The sequence below is a fragment of the Myotis brandtii genome, unplaced genomic scaffold (genome assembly GCF_000412655.1).
Source record: "Myotis brandtii unplaced genomic scaffold, ASM41265v1 scaffold351, whole genome shotgun sequence".
In the NCBI taxonomy this organism is placed as follows: Eukaryota; Metazoa; Chordata; class Mammalia; order Chiroptera; family Vespertilionidae; genus Myotis; species Myotis brandtii.
In genome coordinates this window covers 1,031,027-1,046,119 of record NW_005363502.1, presented here as the reverse complement: position 1 = coordinate 1,046,119, position 15,093 = coordinate 1,031,027, and the positions used below count along the sequence as shown (strand labels likewise).

General features: G+C 43.8%; 1 protein-coding gene across 3 annotated transcripts in view; it reads left to right on the top strand.

Moving 5' to 3' along the window:
* Positions 1-305: 305 nt before the first annotated feature.
* CHD7 (chromodomain helicase DNA binding protein 7) overlaps positions 306-15,093 on the top strand; it is a 122,971-nt gene continuing 108,183 nt past the window's right edge. For all 3 annotated transcript variants that reach the window (XM_014544100.1, XM_014544098.1, XM_014544099.1), the window contains exon 1: positions 306-2,130. In XM_014544100.1, coding sequence (XP_014399586.1) covers positions 484-2,130 — 1,647 coding nt within the window. In that variant the 5' untranslated portion in view covers positions 306-483. The remainder of the gene's footprint in view (positions 2,131-15,093) is intronic.

The window sequence follows — 15,093 nt, the reverse complement described above, 5'->3', positions numbered from 1 at the left end:
TCTTTTGTTCTGTTCCATCCAAGAATGGAACGCTAGGAAGTGTAGTGAATGGATTAATTTAAGGTTAAGGTTAGTGTTTTGCTTGCTTTCTAAGTAACGGATCATAATAATGCTTCTGGTAGAAGCTAATGAGTTTCTCTTAAAGTGAACTAGATTTAGAAAATACAGCTCGGCGAGGGGGCTAGATTAGTATTGTTGATGGAAACCAAATTCAAATGTGTAAAATACTGGCAGTTTCCGCCATTTGTTCCTAATTCTTTGTTTTCTTCCTTCCTCCTCCCCCCCTCCCCCCTCCCCCCTTCCAGGACCTATATCCAGACTTTGCCTGACACTGCGGGGTCCAAGAGAATTAAAGGAATATAGAATGACAGGAAGAAGATTAGTTGAGGATTACAGGCCTTGAGGACGAGCACCTCAGTGAAGAGAAGCACAGACAAGCTCCCGAGCTGTAGTTGGGAGGAAGGAGCCGCGTGTTGGAAGAAGATGGCGGATCCAGGAATGATGAGTCTCTTTGGCGAGGATGGGAATATTTTCAGTGAAGGCCTCGAAGGCCTTGGCGATTGTGGTTACCCTGAAAATCCAGTGAACCCCATGGGTCAGCAAATGCCCCTAGACCAGGGCTTTGCCTCTCTACAGCCCTCCCTTCACCATCCCTCCCCTAATCAGAATCAAACCAAGTTGACCCATTTCGATCACTATAATCAGTATGAGCAGCAGAAGATGCACCTCCTGGACCAGCCGAGCAGGATGATGAGCAGCGCCCCTGGGAACGGACTCGCGTCTCCTCACTCGCAGTACCACACCCCTCCCGTTCCTCAGGTCCCTCACAGCGGCAGTGGCGGCGGGCAGATGGGAGTCTACCCTGGCATGCAGAATGAAAGGCACGGGCAGTCCTTTGTGGACAGTGGCTCCATGTGGGGCCCCCGGGCTGTTCAGGTACCGGACCAGATACGAGCCCCCTACCAGCAGCCACCGCAGCCGGCTCCATCGGGGCCCCCCGCCCAGGGCCACCCTCAGCACATGCAGCAGATGGGCAGCTACATGGCACGTGGGGATTTTTCCATGCAGCAGCACGGGCAGCCGCCGCAGAGGATGAGCCAGTTTTCCCAAGGTCAAGAGGGCCTCAATCAGGGAAACCCTTTCATTGCCACCTCAGGACCCGGCCACCTGTCCCACGTGCCCCAGCAGAGTCCCAGCATGGCACCTTCCCTCCGTCACTCAGTGCAGCAGTTCCACCACCACCCCCCCACTGCTCTCCATGGGGAATCCGTTGCCCACAGTCCCAGATTCTCCCCTAATCCTCCTCCACAAGGGGCTGTCAGGCCGCAAACCCTTAACTTTAGTTCTCGGAGCCAGACAGTCCCCTCACCTACTATAAACAACTCAGGGCAGTATTCTCGATATCCTTACAGTAACCTAAATCAGGGATTAGTTAACAATACAGGGATGAATCAAAATTTAGGCCTTACAAATAATACTCCAATGAATCAGTCCGTACCCAGATACCCCAATGCTGTAGGATTCCCATCAAACAGTGGTCAAGGACTAATGCACCAGCAGCCCATCCACCCCAGTGGCTCACTTAACCAAATGAACACACAAACTATGCATCCTTCACAGCCTCAGGGAACTTATGCCTCTCCACCTCCCATGTCACCCATGAAAGCAATGAGTAATCCGGCAGGTACTCCTCCTCCGCAAGTCAGGCCCGGAAGTGCTGGGATACCAATGGAAGTTGGCAGTTATCCAAATATGCCCCACCCTCCGCCGTCTCACCAGCCCCCTGGTGCCATGGGAATTGGACAGAGGAATATGGGCCCCAGAAACATGCAGCCGTCGCGTCCATTTATGGGCATGTCCTCAGCGCCGAGGGAGCTGGCCGGGCACATGAGACCAAATGGTTGCCCCGGTGTTGGCCTTGCAGATCCACAAGCAATCCAGGAGCGGCTGCTACCTGGCCAGCAGCACCCTGGTCAGCAGCCGTCTTTTCAGCAATTGCCAACCTGCCCTCCGATGCAGCCCCACCCGGGCTTGCACCACCAGTCTTCACCCCCACACCCGCATCACCAGCCTTGGGCACAGCTCCACCCATCGCCCCAGAACACCCCGCAGAAAGTGCCTGTGCCTCAGGTAAGGAAACGCCGATCCTGCCTACCCTGTGGTAGGCAATGTAGCTTGGTGAACTTAACTAATAGAATTTTCCTTTACACTTCACGAAAAGCATTTTCATGATGAGAGCCTTATTTTTAAGATGCCCCGGAATCTATCTCTCTCTCTCTTTTTTTTACTCTTGCTCCCTTATTCACTTACTCAAAAAGTCTTGAATCCTCCTGTCCCAGGAATTGTGCTAGATGCTGAGAATGCAAAGTTAACGAAGTGCAGGTCCCTCCCTACAGGGTCTGTTCTTACTACCCACAGGGAGGTGCACTTTGGACTCAGGACACATGTCTTTTTCTTCTCCTATTCTTTCTGTTTCTATCTTCCTCTGGTTTTAAAAGATATAAAACTTTGCAGTTTTACGTGTTTGTGGTAGTCCCTCCCACTTCTTTTAGAAAATTATAACTTTTTTTTTCCTTGGGAAGCTGCAAACTGTGTTCTTCTGTAATATTTCTTTTACCAACTGTTGAATGTTAGTTAGTGTGAATTTAAATTGCAAACCGTAGAAAATCAAAGTAACCAATAACCCACAGAAACTGCTTGGTCTCTAAGGGACTTTGGTTCCCAGCACTGAGGCAGGATTCTTCCTCTTTGTAAGCTGGGGTTTTTGTTATCCTGTAGAATTTATAAGCAGACAGACTTAAGTTTCACGCTCTAGCATTCACAAAGACATCTTCCCTTTATAAATGTTGGTGTTTTTGCCCTCCGTCTGGGAAAAATAAACTAATATCTATGTGTACAGGTTATTCCCAGGGTTAGTCAAAACCACGTATTGATCTTCCACTATGATTGCAACTCTAAGTTTGGATGGCACAGTAGGTGATGTTAGAGCTGTAAGACACAATGCTTGTTCTTAATGAACTTCAATCAGTTTGGGGAAACATGGCCGACGTGAAAATACGACGAGTGTCCAGGGGGTGCATGAGGGTGCTTGGAATTTGGCTGGGACTTAGCCATGGAGAGTGCACACACTCAGGATGCCATTTCGGGTCGGGGGATGATTGGTTAAATGGGGCAGGGCAGGGCCAGGCCTGGTATTCTGTTGTAAGGAATTTAGACTTCAGTGGGCAGCCAGTGAAATCAATTAGACAGTCCACAGGATGGCTTGGGGTACCAGAAAATGAATTGTGAGCCTGTGATCCAGGCCTGTGAGGACAGTTTAGACCAGGGATCAGGGAGTGGGACAGAAGGGATTGAAGCAATGTGAACATAAAAAGGTTTGGTCAGGAAACAAAGCCATTTGGGGCATCACAGCATCACAGCTGGGAGGCATTTATTTTATCATTTTAATATATTTTTATTGATTGATTTTAGAGGAAGATATATATATATATATATATCTTGTTGTTCTACATATTTATGCATTCATTGGTTGATTCTTGTATGTTCCCTGACTGGAGATCAAACCTGCAACCTTGGGGTATTGCGACGACACTCTAACCAACTGAGCTACCTGGCCAGGGCTTGGAGAGGCATTTAGAACAGACTCAGAAGGTTCAGTTACGGGGTGTTGGGGGAGAGATACAAGACTCGGGAAGTGGGAGTCAGGAAACCTCAGGACACAGGACATATAGGGACTTGGGGAAACCACCCTGAGAGGCCAGGGATTCTCAGGAGGAGCCACGAGATCAGTGGGAGCCACCCTGCTCGCTGCCCGTGAGAGCGGCTTCCTGTCTCCTCCTAACCTGCGGCCCAGGGGGGAAGCTTCTGGGACCTGTGGTTCCTGAACAATCAGAAAGGGGAGGTGAAAAGGTGGTCTGACAAGATGCTGGAGCAGAGGGCCTCAGGAAAACAAGGGCAAAGGAAGGAATGAGAAGACTGTTTTCCTTTATCTCAGCTTCACAGCCAAATGTCCTTCAAAATGGACTGAAGTGCTGTCCTTGAGGCCTGCTCTCCCTGAAGTCTATGGACCTGAGTGGCTTCCAGGGCAGAAATGAATGTGGCCTCTTTCCAGGAATTATTCTTTTTTAAAAATTTATTTCACTTCATCTTTTGTTAATCCTCACCTGAGGATATTTTTTCCCATTATTATTATTATTATTATTAGAGAGAGAGAAAGAGTGGAAGGAAAGGAGGGAGAGAGAGAGAGAGAGAGAAACACTGATGTGAGAGAGATACATTGATTGGTTGTCTCCTGCATGTACCCTGACCCGGGGAGCCCGAGGGATTGAACCTGCAACCTAGGAACATGTCCTTCACTGAGAATTGAACCCTAGACCCTTTGGTGGGTGGGCCAATGCTGTATCCACTGAACCACACCAGCCAGGACCAGAAATTAGTCTTTATTATTCCATGGGAAGTTTCTTGTTAAGGCATCTTTTCAGAGCAGTGGTTCTAGATTTGTCTTTGTCCCAGCCCAGCATCTTTGCTTTGCACTGGACGGCAAGCACAGGTTGAGGGAGACCCCTGTGAATATAATCTTATTCCTGGACAGGAATTGTTGATCTCGGCTTTCCCAAGTGTTGAGAGTGCAAATATCTCAACGGGCATTTCAGAGGATGAATATGAGGACGTGGTGTTGCGTCATTGAACACTGCAGGGTCTCTGTGCTGTGCGCTGGCCAGATGCTTTTTCTCCAGCTCCAGCTTCTCGAGTGTGCCACTGCAGATAAACTTGGGCCTGAATAAGGGATGTAAACAAGTACATTTGAGATATTTTCGTTATAAGTTCAATTGCATTCTTCAGATTTCACTCATGACATTTGCTTTCTTGTCTCTGCTTAACTTTTCATCCTCTTCAGATTTTGAAGCTCTCAGTTCTGAGAATGATACTGGGGAGGTGTAAAGTCTTGGGAGGAGCATAGACTTTAAAGTCAGAAAAGTGTTGGAGCCCCAGCTCTTCTGCTTATTGGCGTGGGGGCCTTGGGCAGCATACTTAATCTCTCTGAATGCCAGATTCTTCATCAGTGAAACAGTACCCACGCCAAAGGGTGTTGAGTGGGGTGGTAAATACCACGTGCCTGGTATGATGTCCAGCCTGTGGTGTATATGCATATGTTAATTCTCCTCTAGGTTTAATTCCTGATCTTCTGCAATGCAAGCCTTAACTTATAATTATGCCATTTCACATGTCAATACAATGTAAAATTACTTTTATTTTTAAGGAACAGGTTAATGTTATGAAATGCAGCCTTAGTTATAAAACACTAAATTTGATTTGGGCAAATATTACCCCCCATCCTACCCCCAGCCCATGTTGCCGGGAGAGATGAGGATAATGAAATGTAATTCAAAATGCTGTCACAGAATCCTAAAGCCTCTCTTTTCCTGTGAACAACTCATATTCTACTCTAGTAGGTATATCTATCTAATCACATTTTGCTCTTAGAACTACAAAAATTACTTTGCAGTTTATAGATGACAGAATGGTGGTTGAGAAGCAACCAGAGCAGGTTGAGGTATCGAGGCCTGTGCTGAAGAATCACAATTAGATAGGCTCGTTAGCACTTTCATCTTCAGTTTTTCACTTTTCAAAAATAGACGTTTTTAAAATGTTCCATGACCTCTGAACAGATATTTTCTAAATTATACACCATGATGAAGTATGTTTTTTAAAAATATACATTTTTATTGATTTCAGAGAGGAAAGAAGATGGGGAGAGAGATTGAAACATCAATGATGAGACAGAATCATTGCTTGGCTGCCTCCTGCATGCCCCACACTGGGGATGCAGCCCACAACCCGGGCATGTGCCCTGACTTGGAATCGAACTATGACCTCCTGGTTCATAGCTCAACCGCTGAGCCACACAGGCCAGACTAAAGATAAATTTAACTTTATATGGAAGAGTCAACAAAGGAAAACAAGAGAACAGAAAGGTCAGAGTTCATCAGTCAGTAATATTAAGTGTGGTGTATGGACATATTTAATGGGAGCTCAGACTGTCCTGATTACTGATAAAATTTATAGGGGAAAAAAAATCTAGCTTATATTATTTTCAAGAGTTGATCAGGCCAGTGGTTCCTGAACCTTTTCATCTCAGACCCCTTTATACTCTTAAAAATTATTGAGGACTCCAAAGATCCTTTGCTTATGTGGTTTATATGTGTTGTTAACTATCTTAGAAACTTAAACTGAGGACAACTTGAAATATTTATTCAGTAATTGTTTAAAAATAATAAACCATTGTGTTAACATAAATAATCTTTAAGTGAAAAATAACTTTTAATTAATAGCATTGTTTTGTATTTTCTGAAGTGCTAACATTTGCTTCTGCATACAGTCTGCATGCAGGCCATGAGCCTTTGGAAAAGTCCACTTACATTCAGAGAGAATGAGAGTGAACGGCAGATCACATCTCAGTGTCACTGTAAAGCCAGTTCTGAGCTCACAGCCCCGAGAGCCCCAGTCCACTCGGAGAGCCAGCCCGAGTATGGAGGGAAGAGTGCAGGCTTTGGAGTAGAAGCACCACCAACTGGTTACTGACCCCGCGACCTTGGGCAGGTTACTTAACCTCAGGGTCTTGATTGCACTATCTCTCAAGTGAGGGTTGATATGCCTTTCTGGTTAGAGGCAAAGTGAGATTAGCAATAACGTCTTTCACTTAACATGGGAGACACATTATCATAGGCACATGCTCAGAATTGCTTGTTGCAAAGTTTAAAAATAATCGCAAGCAGTTAGTGTTAACTGTTGTGAGAGTTTAACTTCATTTTCATTTGTGGGGGGAAGAGGTGGTACAGGCAGGCATCTGCCAGCAAAAGCGCACTGTAGAGACCAACACTGTGTGCTCTGGGAGCAGCTCCTAACCAAGTCTTGGGTGGACGAGGCTGCGGAGGGTATTCTGGGTTAAGTGATGTCTTGGCTGATGTCTCAGGCTTAGGAATAGGGGCGGGGGGTGAGAGAAGGCTGCATGGTCGGATCCCTGTGGGGCCTTGTTAATCATGGTGAGACGCTTAGACCAGGTCCCATGTCTGGCAGGTTTTTGGCACACGCTTTGCAGCAGCTGAGGAGCGGTTGAGAACAGAGAATGGGGCCTTTATCAGTGCATGGGAGATGGAGGAGAGAACACCTGGAAGAGCTTGACTGAGAAAGACGGGTTAAGTGGATTGTCCTTGGGGTTACAGGCAAATCCCTGAGTTTCTGAATAACTTACACTGCACAGGTCTACACAGGTATCTCAGTTCATGAATTACACTCTCCGATGAGCAAGTTCTGGAAATATTTTTAGAATCTTCAACATCATGCCCTTAGATTACGTATATTTTGGATACATCTGTGCCCCTTTCATTAATTTGGTCCTGAAATCTAGCTGTGTTGCAGGAGAACAGAAGCAGAAAAAATATTTACAGGACCATTGAGTTTGAGGTGCTAGGTAATAATTTCTCTGTGTCTCAGTTTTCCCTTCAGAGATTACTAAGAAAAGACCTAGAGGAATCAGTGGGGCAACTTTTCCAGTTCTTTGTTTTTCCATGATGTCTTATGAATTTCTTTAAAAAAAAATAGCCTTTTAAAGACATTCATAAGACTTTCAGAAGAAATTCAGGGAAAACTTTTTTCCTGGTAAATCTCAAGTAGACTCAATACTCTACTGGAATTCTCTCATTTTCACCCAGTAAGTACAGAATTCCAGGTATGAGTAGAGTAATTGGCAACAACTTAATGAATTTTATGGAGAAAATGTTCATGCATCTCAAGCTCCATTTTGCAAATTGTGATCAGAAAGTAGAGAAAACGGCCTTTTTAGTAGAAAGTAGATGTATCTCTATGAATACCACTCTTGACATACTTATTATACTTTCACACGTCTGAAGATGTCTGATGGAAACGGGGAAAACAAAATAATTTCTCTAACACACATGGCATTCAGAGCTGTCCAGAGAACAGGCCCCCACCGTGAGACAGTGGAACAGGCTGCCCCTCCAGTGCTCACAGAGGGATATGGGAGAGGCCTCCGTTTTTCCACATATTGGTGGCTCCCTGGTTATTTGTCTATGTGTCTCTTCGTGTCTTTTGTAAAAGAGTATTGTTTTCTGTGACTATCAAAAATATAGTGGGTAATAAGAAGTTAGTCTTTTAAAGTTTACTTTCAAAGCCATTTTTCAGTATTGCATTTTAATCTTGTATCTTGGTTGCCTTTGTTCAACTACACCGAAGAAATATGTGTTGTGTGCCATGCACTGTATTGAGGGCATAGATTGGTGATGTGGTGGAAGGCAGCGAGGAATAAAGGCCTTCACTGAGAGGGATAGGGAGTTTTTGTTTCAGTATGATCTTCAGGCTGTCATTGCTTTCTGTCCCTCCCATGTTCTAGACAAGTGTTATCCCATTGGAATAGAGTGGGAATTGCAAGTGCAAACCACAAGTGCAACCCATATGTATTATTTTAAAATTTTAAGTAGTGGCATAAAAATGAGAGGAAGAAACTGGTGCAACTAATTTTAATAATATATTTAAATAACCCAATATATCCAGGATATTATTCCAACACATCAGCAGTGAAAACAGTCACTAGTGAGATAATTAGTACAGGTGTTTGAAATGTAGCGTGTGTTTTACATGCAGAGCCCATCAGTGTGGTGGGGCTGCGTTTCAGGTGTCCAGCAGGATGTGGCGGGGGCTGCCCTATTGAGCAGCAGTGCTGGACTCTTTCCATAGCCCTTGCTTCACATTCTTTTTGAAAACAAGTCTGAGTTTAAGTAAATTTATGCAGATAAATACATTTAAAATTGTTCAGTCTGATGACAACAGTCAACCTCCAAGACAGGTCTCAGTACCCTCCTTGTAAGGTTGGGAAAGTAGTAGCATTTTATAAGGTATCAACAACACATAAAGTGTTTGGAAGGGTGTGTGTTGTATGGGTCTTGGTTCATGAAAAGATAAATTAGTGAAGTGAAATTCTGTTTGTTTGGATTTCAAAGAATGTAGTCTGTCTTTTCTATTGTCTTGTAGGAAAAAAATAGCCAGCTTCTCTGAAAGTTGGATTACAACCATTTTCAAGATTTTGGTTTCTCGTGGGTTTTGGAAACTTTTAGTAGTTACTCAGTAGTTATTTTTTCCCCTCTAACTCAGAACCTCTCTTTGTCTCTATGCCACTCATTCTTGTTTCTTGAAATTGGTTCTCCGAGGATAAGGGAGAAAGCCTTCATTTTTACTATTACAATTGTGCGTCCCCTCTCCATTTTTTTCCTTTCAGCTTTTTCTGTCTGCTGTTGCCGCTTCATTTTATTGACCACTCAGAAAGGCAGTATCTGGCCCTGCAGAGCAGTAGTTAGCTGGGGAGGGAGAATTGGGAAGTGGGTCAGGGGGACAAGTAGGGGAAAAGCATTGCTAGACCTAACTAGAAGAAATTACCTTAATCTTGACATCTAAATACTATTCTCCCTTCTTAGTAGTTACAGCTGTCAATCTATAATCTCTAACCGCAAAGAGATTGCTCTTATTCTTCCTTTGTTACTGAATGCAGTTCTTTTATCAGCGAAGGAAGTCAGTAGCAAACTTGTGCTTTTGCCTTGCAAAACCCTAGTAGGTGATGGTGCACCACCATGAGTAAGGTTTCATTTTTTAAAAATAGGAGAACCTTCTAGGGCCTGGCACTAGGGGTGTTGGTGCTAGAAAATTTAAAGGAACTAGACAAAATGCCAGGGAATTAGTATTATTTTAAGAACTCAAAAGTCAACACAGGTACAGAGCACTCATCATCCTGCCTGCTTTTTCCTGGTTTAGATTAGATGATGAGAGTGATCACCAGGTAAGGCCAGAAGGCATTTTCTTCCATCTTATTTTGATGATTGAATCAAAGTTATTTGAAGGAAACATGCCTTTTTTTTTTATGCTTGCTAAAGAGCATAATATTTCTGATCTGCTTTATAGTACAGTTGGCCTGTTCTCCTCTACTGCCTTCTGTGTTTAATACAGATTCCAGGAGAACTCTTAGACTTTTAACACTAACTGTGTGAGAGTCAAAACAATTGTTTTAAGCTGTATGCCAGAGGTATATTGATCTTGAGAGTTTTTGATTTGTTTGTTTGCTTTGGCCACAGGCCTAAAGACTTAGAATATTGAGGAAGTGCAAGTAGTGATGTTGGAAACGTTGTTAAGCATTTCTTCAATGGCGTTCTAACTTGAGCCCTTCCTATTTCTTCATGGGCCGGGTGGAGCAAGTTTGCAGCCTTAGTGTGAGGATCTCACCCTCACCCATTTGGTGGGCTGTGATGTCCCTGCCTCTTGTTCAGTTTAGGGATTCAGAGCATCACAGGGTGGATGTCCCTGCTAGTGAATAAGCAAGAACTTTTAGATTATTCTTTTTCTGAAACATTTTTGACGTTATGTTTCTGAACGTGTTCTCTAATGATCTTCAATGTGTGTAGTCTTAAAGTTTTTATTGAATGTAGAGCTATTTGAAATTAAAGTTCAATGTTTAGATCATGCTTCTTGATGGACTCATATCCTGAACATTCTCTTTAATTTAAAAAAGATCATATAAAATCATGGGGTTATTCAGCGTTATGATGTGTTTGTTTTGCTGTTAATAGTAAAAACACATCAAAATCATCAATCAGCATGAAGATATGGCTAAACTTTAATATCATGGTGTAGGTCGACAGAAATGGGCAGAGGCGACTAATGGAGAATTTACCTTAATCTTGACTTTTAATGTTATTTTCCATTCTCCATAGTTACAGGTATAAATCCACAGATAATCTGTAAGTAACTATGGGAAGAAGTAGACCTGGGGCCATAACCAAGTAGGATGTGTCTTTGTGGCTTTAAACTGGCCCATCACTAAGCTAACCTCATTTTTGGCCACTCTATTCTTGCAAAGACATTTTCACAAAGGAGCGCTGTTGAAATGCATGGACGCAGACCTTGGATTAAAGGGGACAAGTGAGAGTTCTTTAGGGGAAAAGTTTGATGATTTAGTAAGGAGTTAAAGTAGTATTTCATTTTTATCAGCTAGTTGCTGCATGTTTTCTCTTTAAAGATACTCACCAAAACGGTGGGGAATGGTAACAGAGCTCACTCATCCTCCACACTGAGGGCAGATGCCATGGCAGTTCAGTGTCACCTTCTGATTCTACAGGTGTCCCTCTTACTTGGAAGTAATGGTAGAAGACTTAGCTAAACGAAGGAAATATTCCAGAGTCCGATTTTGGAAAAGGTCTGCCCTTAGAGCCAACTTTAAAGCTCACAGCTTTAGTTTTTGCAAGAAAGTTAAAAACCAATATTTACGTGTGAATACGGTTTCTAAGTTAGGGTATCATTGGTGAAGAGGAGAAAAAAGAAGCCTAGTTAGAGACTACTCATTCATAGAACAACAATGAGCCAAATCATAAGATCAATCTTGATAAGTTTTTCTCACTGAAGACTTGAATGAAAATCTTTTCAATGCCATGCCATGTTAGATGCTAGAGTCATACTTCATATTCAATATAAATTAAATTATAAGACTAAATTAATGGGAAGAGGTATTAGCTTACTTGTATCATTTAGTGTTTGTCATTTCTTTTTTCTTTTTTAATATATTTTATTGATTTTTTTTTTTTTACAGAGAGAAAGGTGAGAGGGATAGAGAGTTAGAAACATCGATCAGCTGCCTCCTGCACACCCCCCATTGGGGATGTGCCTGCAACCAAGGTACATGCCCTTGACCGGAATCGAACCTGGGACCCTTCAGTCTGCAGGCCGACGCTCTATCCACTGAGCCAAACCGGTTCAGGCACCTTTGTCATTTCTTAAGCACCTCCCACCGCTGTTGTTCTGTCCAGTGGGCCACACACTAGGTGGCCAGCTGGAGCGCTGCCCGTCCATGGAGGAGGCAGTGCAGAGTGGCGAGACCATGGGCACAAGAACTGCATTTGAATCTCAGGCTTCCAAACTTTGGCTAAGTCAAAACCATTGGATACTTAACGTCCCCGAGCCTTAGTTTCCTGAGGATAGTAATTGTGCCAGTTGCACAGATTATTATGAGAATTAAATGAGATAATGGCTGTAAACTTTTATCACAGTGTCTGGCATACAGTAAATCCCCAATGAGTGTTAAATATTTTATTATAACTTCTGTTAATGTGGTATTTGAAATGAGCTCTTGGAATCTACTCCTCCTCCCCTTCTACTCTTTCACCTTAAAGTAGAAAAACTTCCCCTAATTTTGTAAAACAGAACATTATATATCAGTGCCTTAAAAATCAATTTATCAGATTCTCTGTAAGGCAAAAAAAAAATCATAAGATTTTTATGGGGGGGCGGGGGAGACACACTAAAATTTCTGTCACACTACTATACTTCTAGGAAATGAGAATACTACATATAAAACATCAACTACTTTTCAGTGTCTAATGTCTTCCTATTTTGATCAAGATGAACATCATCACTGAGTTTTATGAACTTCAAGCAGTAGAGGTTAAGTTGACATCCTGTTTTGTATTGCAAAGGAGGCTTGCCAGTGTCCCCTCCAGTATGAAAGAGGCTAACCTACTGAACTGTGTATAGACCTAGTTATAGTAAATCTCTGTCTAAATTTAAACTTACAGCCATTAAACACAAATTCAGTGACCGACTTCACCCTCATTTTTAACAGCATCTTCCTGTATTTTCGTAGTGTGTTCTCACACACCTTCAGATGGTACTATAATTTTGTTTAGTAAGCGGATTCCTGCTGAGTAGTACCCATGGCAGTTTTGAACTAAGTTGGTTTGTGAGGGTCATACCATTTTTAAAAAGGTAACTATACACTTTAAAGTAAGACAGTCACAGAAGAAGATAAAAACGATTATTGCAGTTTGATTCACTAGCAATTTTTTTTTAATTGCCAAAGAAGGTGATTCACATTTTTGAGTATGTGAGACTTACAATTTTGGAGACAATTTTTATGCAACTCATAACACTGTTGCCATTTGAAAAAGTTCATTATTTAGAACTGTCTAAATTTAGAGTTAAGGGACGCCTGTTAGAATGAGCCTTGAGCACATGGTTTTGTCTTCAGGAAAGATGGCAGTTACATCTTTGCTCCAATTTGAATATAAAGGAAAGCCCTTTTGCTTATCATCTTCAAACTTTATATACTACAGTTATTCCTTTTTATTTATTGTTTTTCAATAAACTAAGATTTATCTCTATGCTTTTTAAAACAAACAAACCGTGAATTAAGTGGAGGAAAGGTATAAAGAAAAATGTAAATCCACTAAAAAACACACACCACATGACATTTAAAAAAATTGTTGACACTATTACAGATGTCCCCCATCCCTCACCCCTCTTAGCCCACCTCCACCCAGCCCCCACCAACTATATGAGGAATCTAATGAACAAAAACACATGGCACTTTCAATATTCCTTGAAAAAGCATCATGTAGTGACTGACAGACTCCATCATTTCATGGCCTCTTCACCTCCCTCATGCTAACCCAGGAAATGAAAAGGGACCCATGACTGACTTTAACAAGGCTCTCCCCTCTGGCTGAATAAGGGTTGCAAATGGAAGCTATCTGGAGATGCAAATAATTATAAAATGCACCACCTTTATAAACTGGAGTTTTACAATTCTTCTTCTGATCTGTATAATTGAGACAATTCAGCAAACGTTATAAAGCCACAAGTCAGTATATCACAACTTAATCATGCGCACATCCCATCAACTCTCCACTCATTCAGATCCGGGTTCCCCTTCTTTCTCCCCTACTATGTCTGTCTGTCTGTCAATCTGTTTATGCCTCTCTCCTTCCTGCTTTACTCCACTGTTGTCCTTTCTTGTGTCCCCCCTCACTCTCTTCCCCTGCTCTTTCTCTCTTGCCTCGTTCTCTGTTCCTTTTCCTACACTTACTCTGTGAAACTCCGGAAACCCATTTCACCTTTAGTTGCTTTCTCTCCAACCTTTCTGATTGCTCTGCATCACCATCTATTTCTGCCTCTTTAAAAAAATTATTTAAAAAATATTTTTATTGATTTCAGAGAGGAAGGGAGAGAGAGAGAGAGAGAGAGAGAGAGAGAGAGAAAATCAATGATGAGAGAGAGTGTCATTGATTGGCTGCCTCCTGCACGCCCCACACTGGGGATGGAACCCACAACCTGGGCATGTGCCCTGACCAGGAATCGAACAGTGACCTCCTGGTTCATAGGTCAATGCTCAACCACTGAGCCAGGCCGGCCAGGCTTTTTCTGCCTCTTTCCCCCCCATTCTGTGTCCCCCTTTGCACCCATCACATTCTGTCTGTCTGGTTACACGCTTGTGGGACTCACGGGCACCCCCAGCTGGCTGAGCTCTCAGTGCTGTTCCTCCCTCTGCTCTGGCTTCCCCTCAGTTCCCGACCTGGCGCCCCACCCCTTCTTCTAACCCCGCGCTCCCTCCCAAGGGCCTTGTCCACTGAGCCCCTCACTTCTGCTAACCAAGGGCCCCTCTCCCTTTTTGCTTCTGTTCACTTCTGGAGCGCGCCCCTTTCGTCCTATTTCTCCATTTTCTTTCTCCTCTTGCTCCTTTTCCGATATACTCTTTACCTCTTACTGTCGCTTTACAAGTCCCTCCCACATCCTGGATCTCTCTCTGTGGCCCCCTCACTGATCACATGTCCATTTCTCTCAGCCCGTTCTTTCTCGCGATCCTCAACCCTAGTCCCTCCGCCCCCACACCACTCCCCCAGGGGGAGGTGACCTCTTGTCACACCCCACGGAAGAGGGTGCTCTTCCTGGCATTGGGACTTGGTTAAGTGTGTGTGTGTGTGGGGGGGGGTGGGGGGTGATACCTACAGAATCCCAGGCCCCAGAGCAGTCGGCCTCTCTGGGTGCAGAGGGTTCGGGTCCATCGCCTAGGACTTGGCATGGTGCAGGGTGGGAGGGCCAGGGGAGCGCTGGCTAATGGCCGCAGGTGGGGGGACCTCAAGTGGGACAGCGTCCACAGGAGTTTGACCGGAAGCCAATGTGGATGTCCAGCGGGCTGCGAAGCGGTCAGGGGCCCGGCTTACCGGTCGGTCGCCACCGGGATGCGGCTCCGCAGGAGGCGCT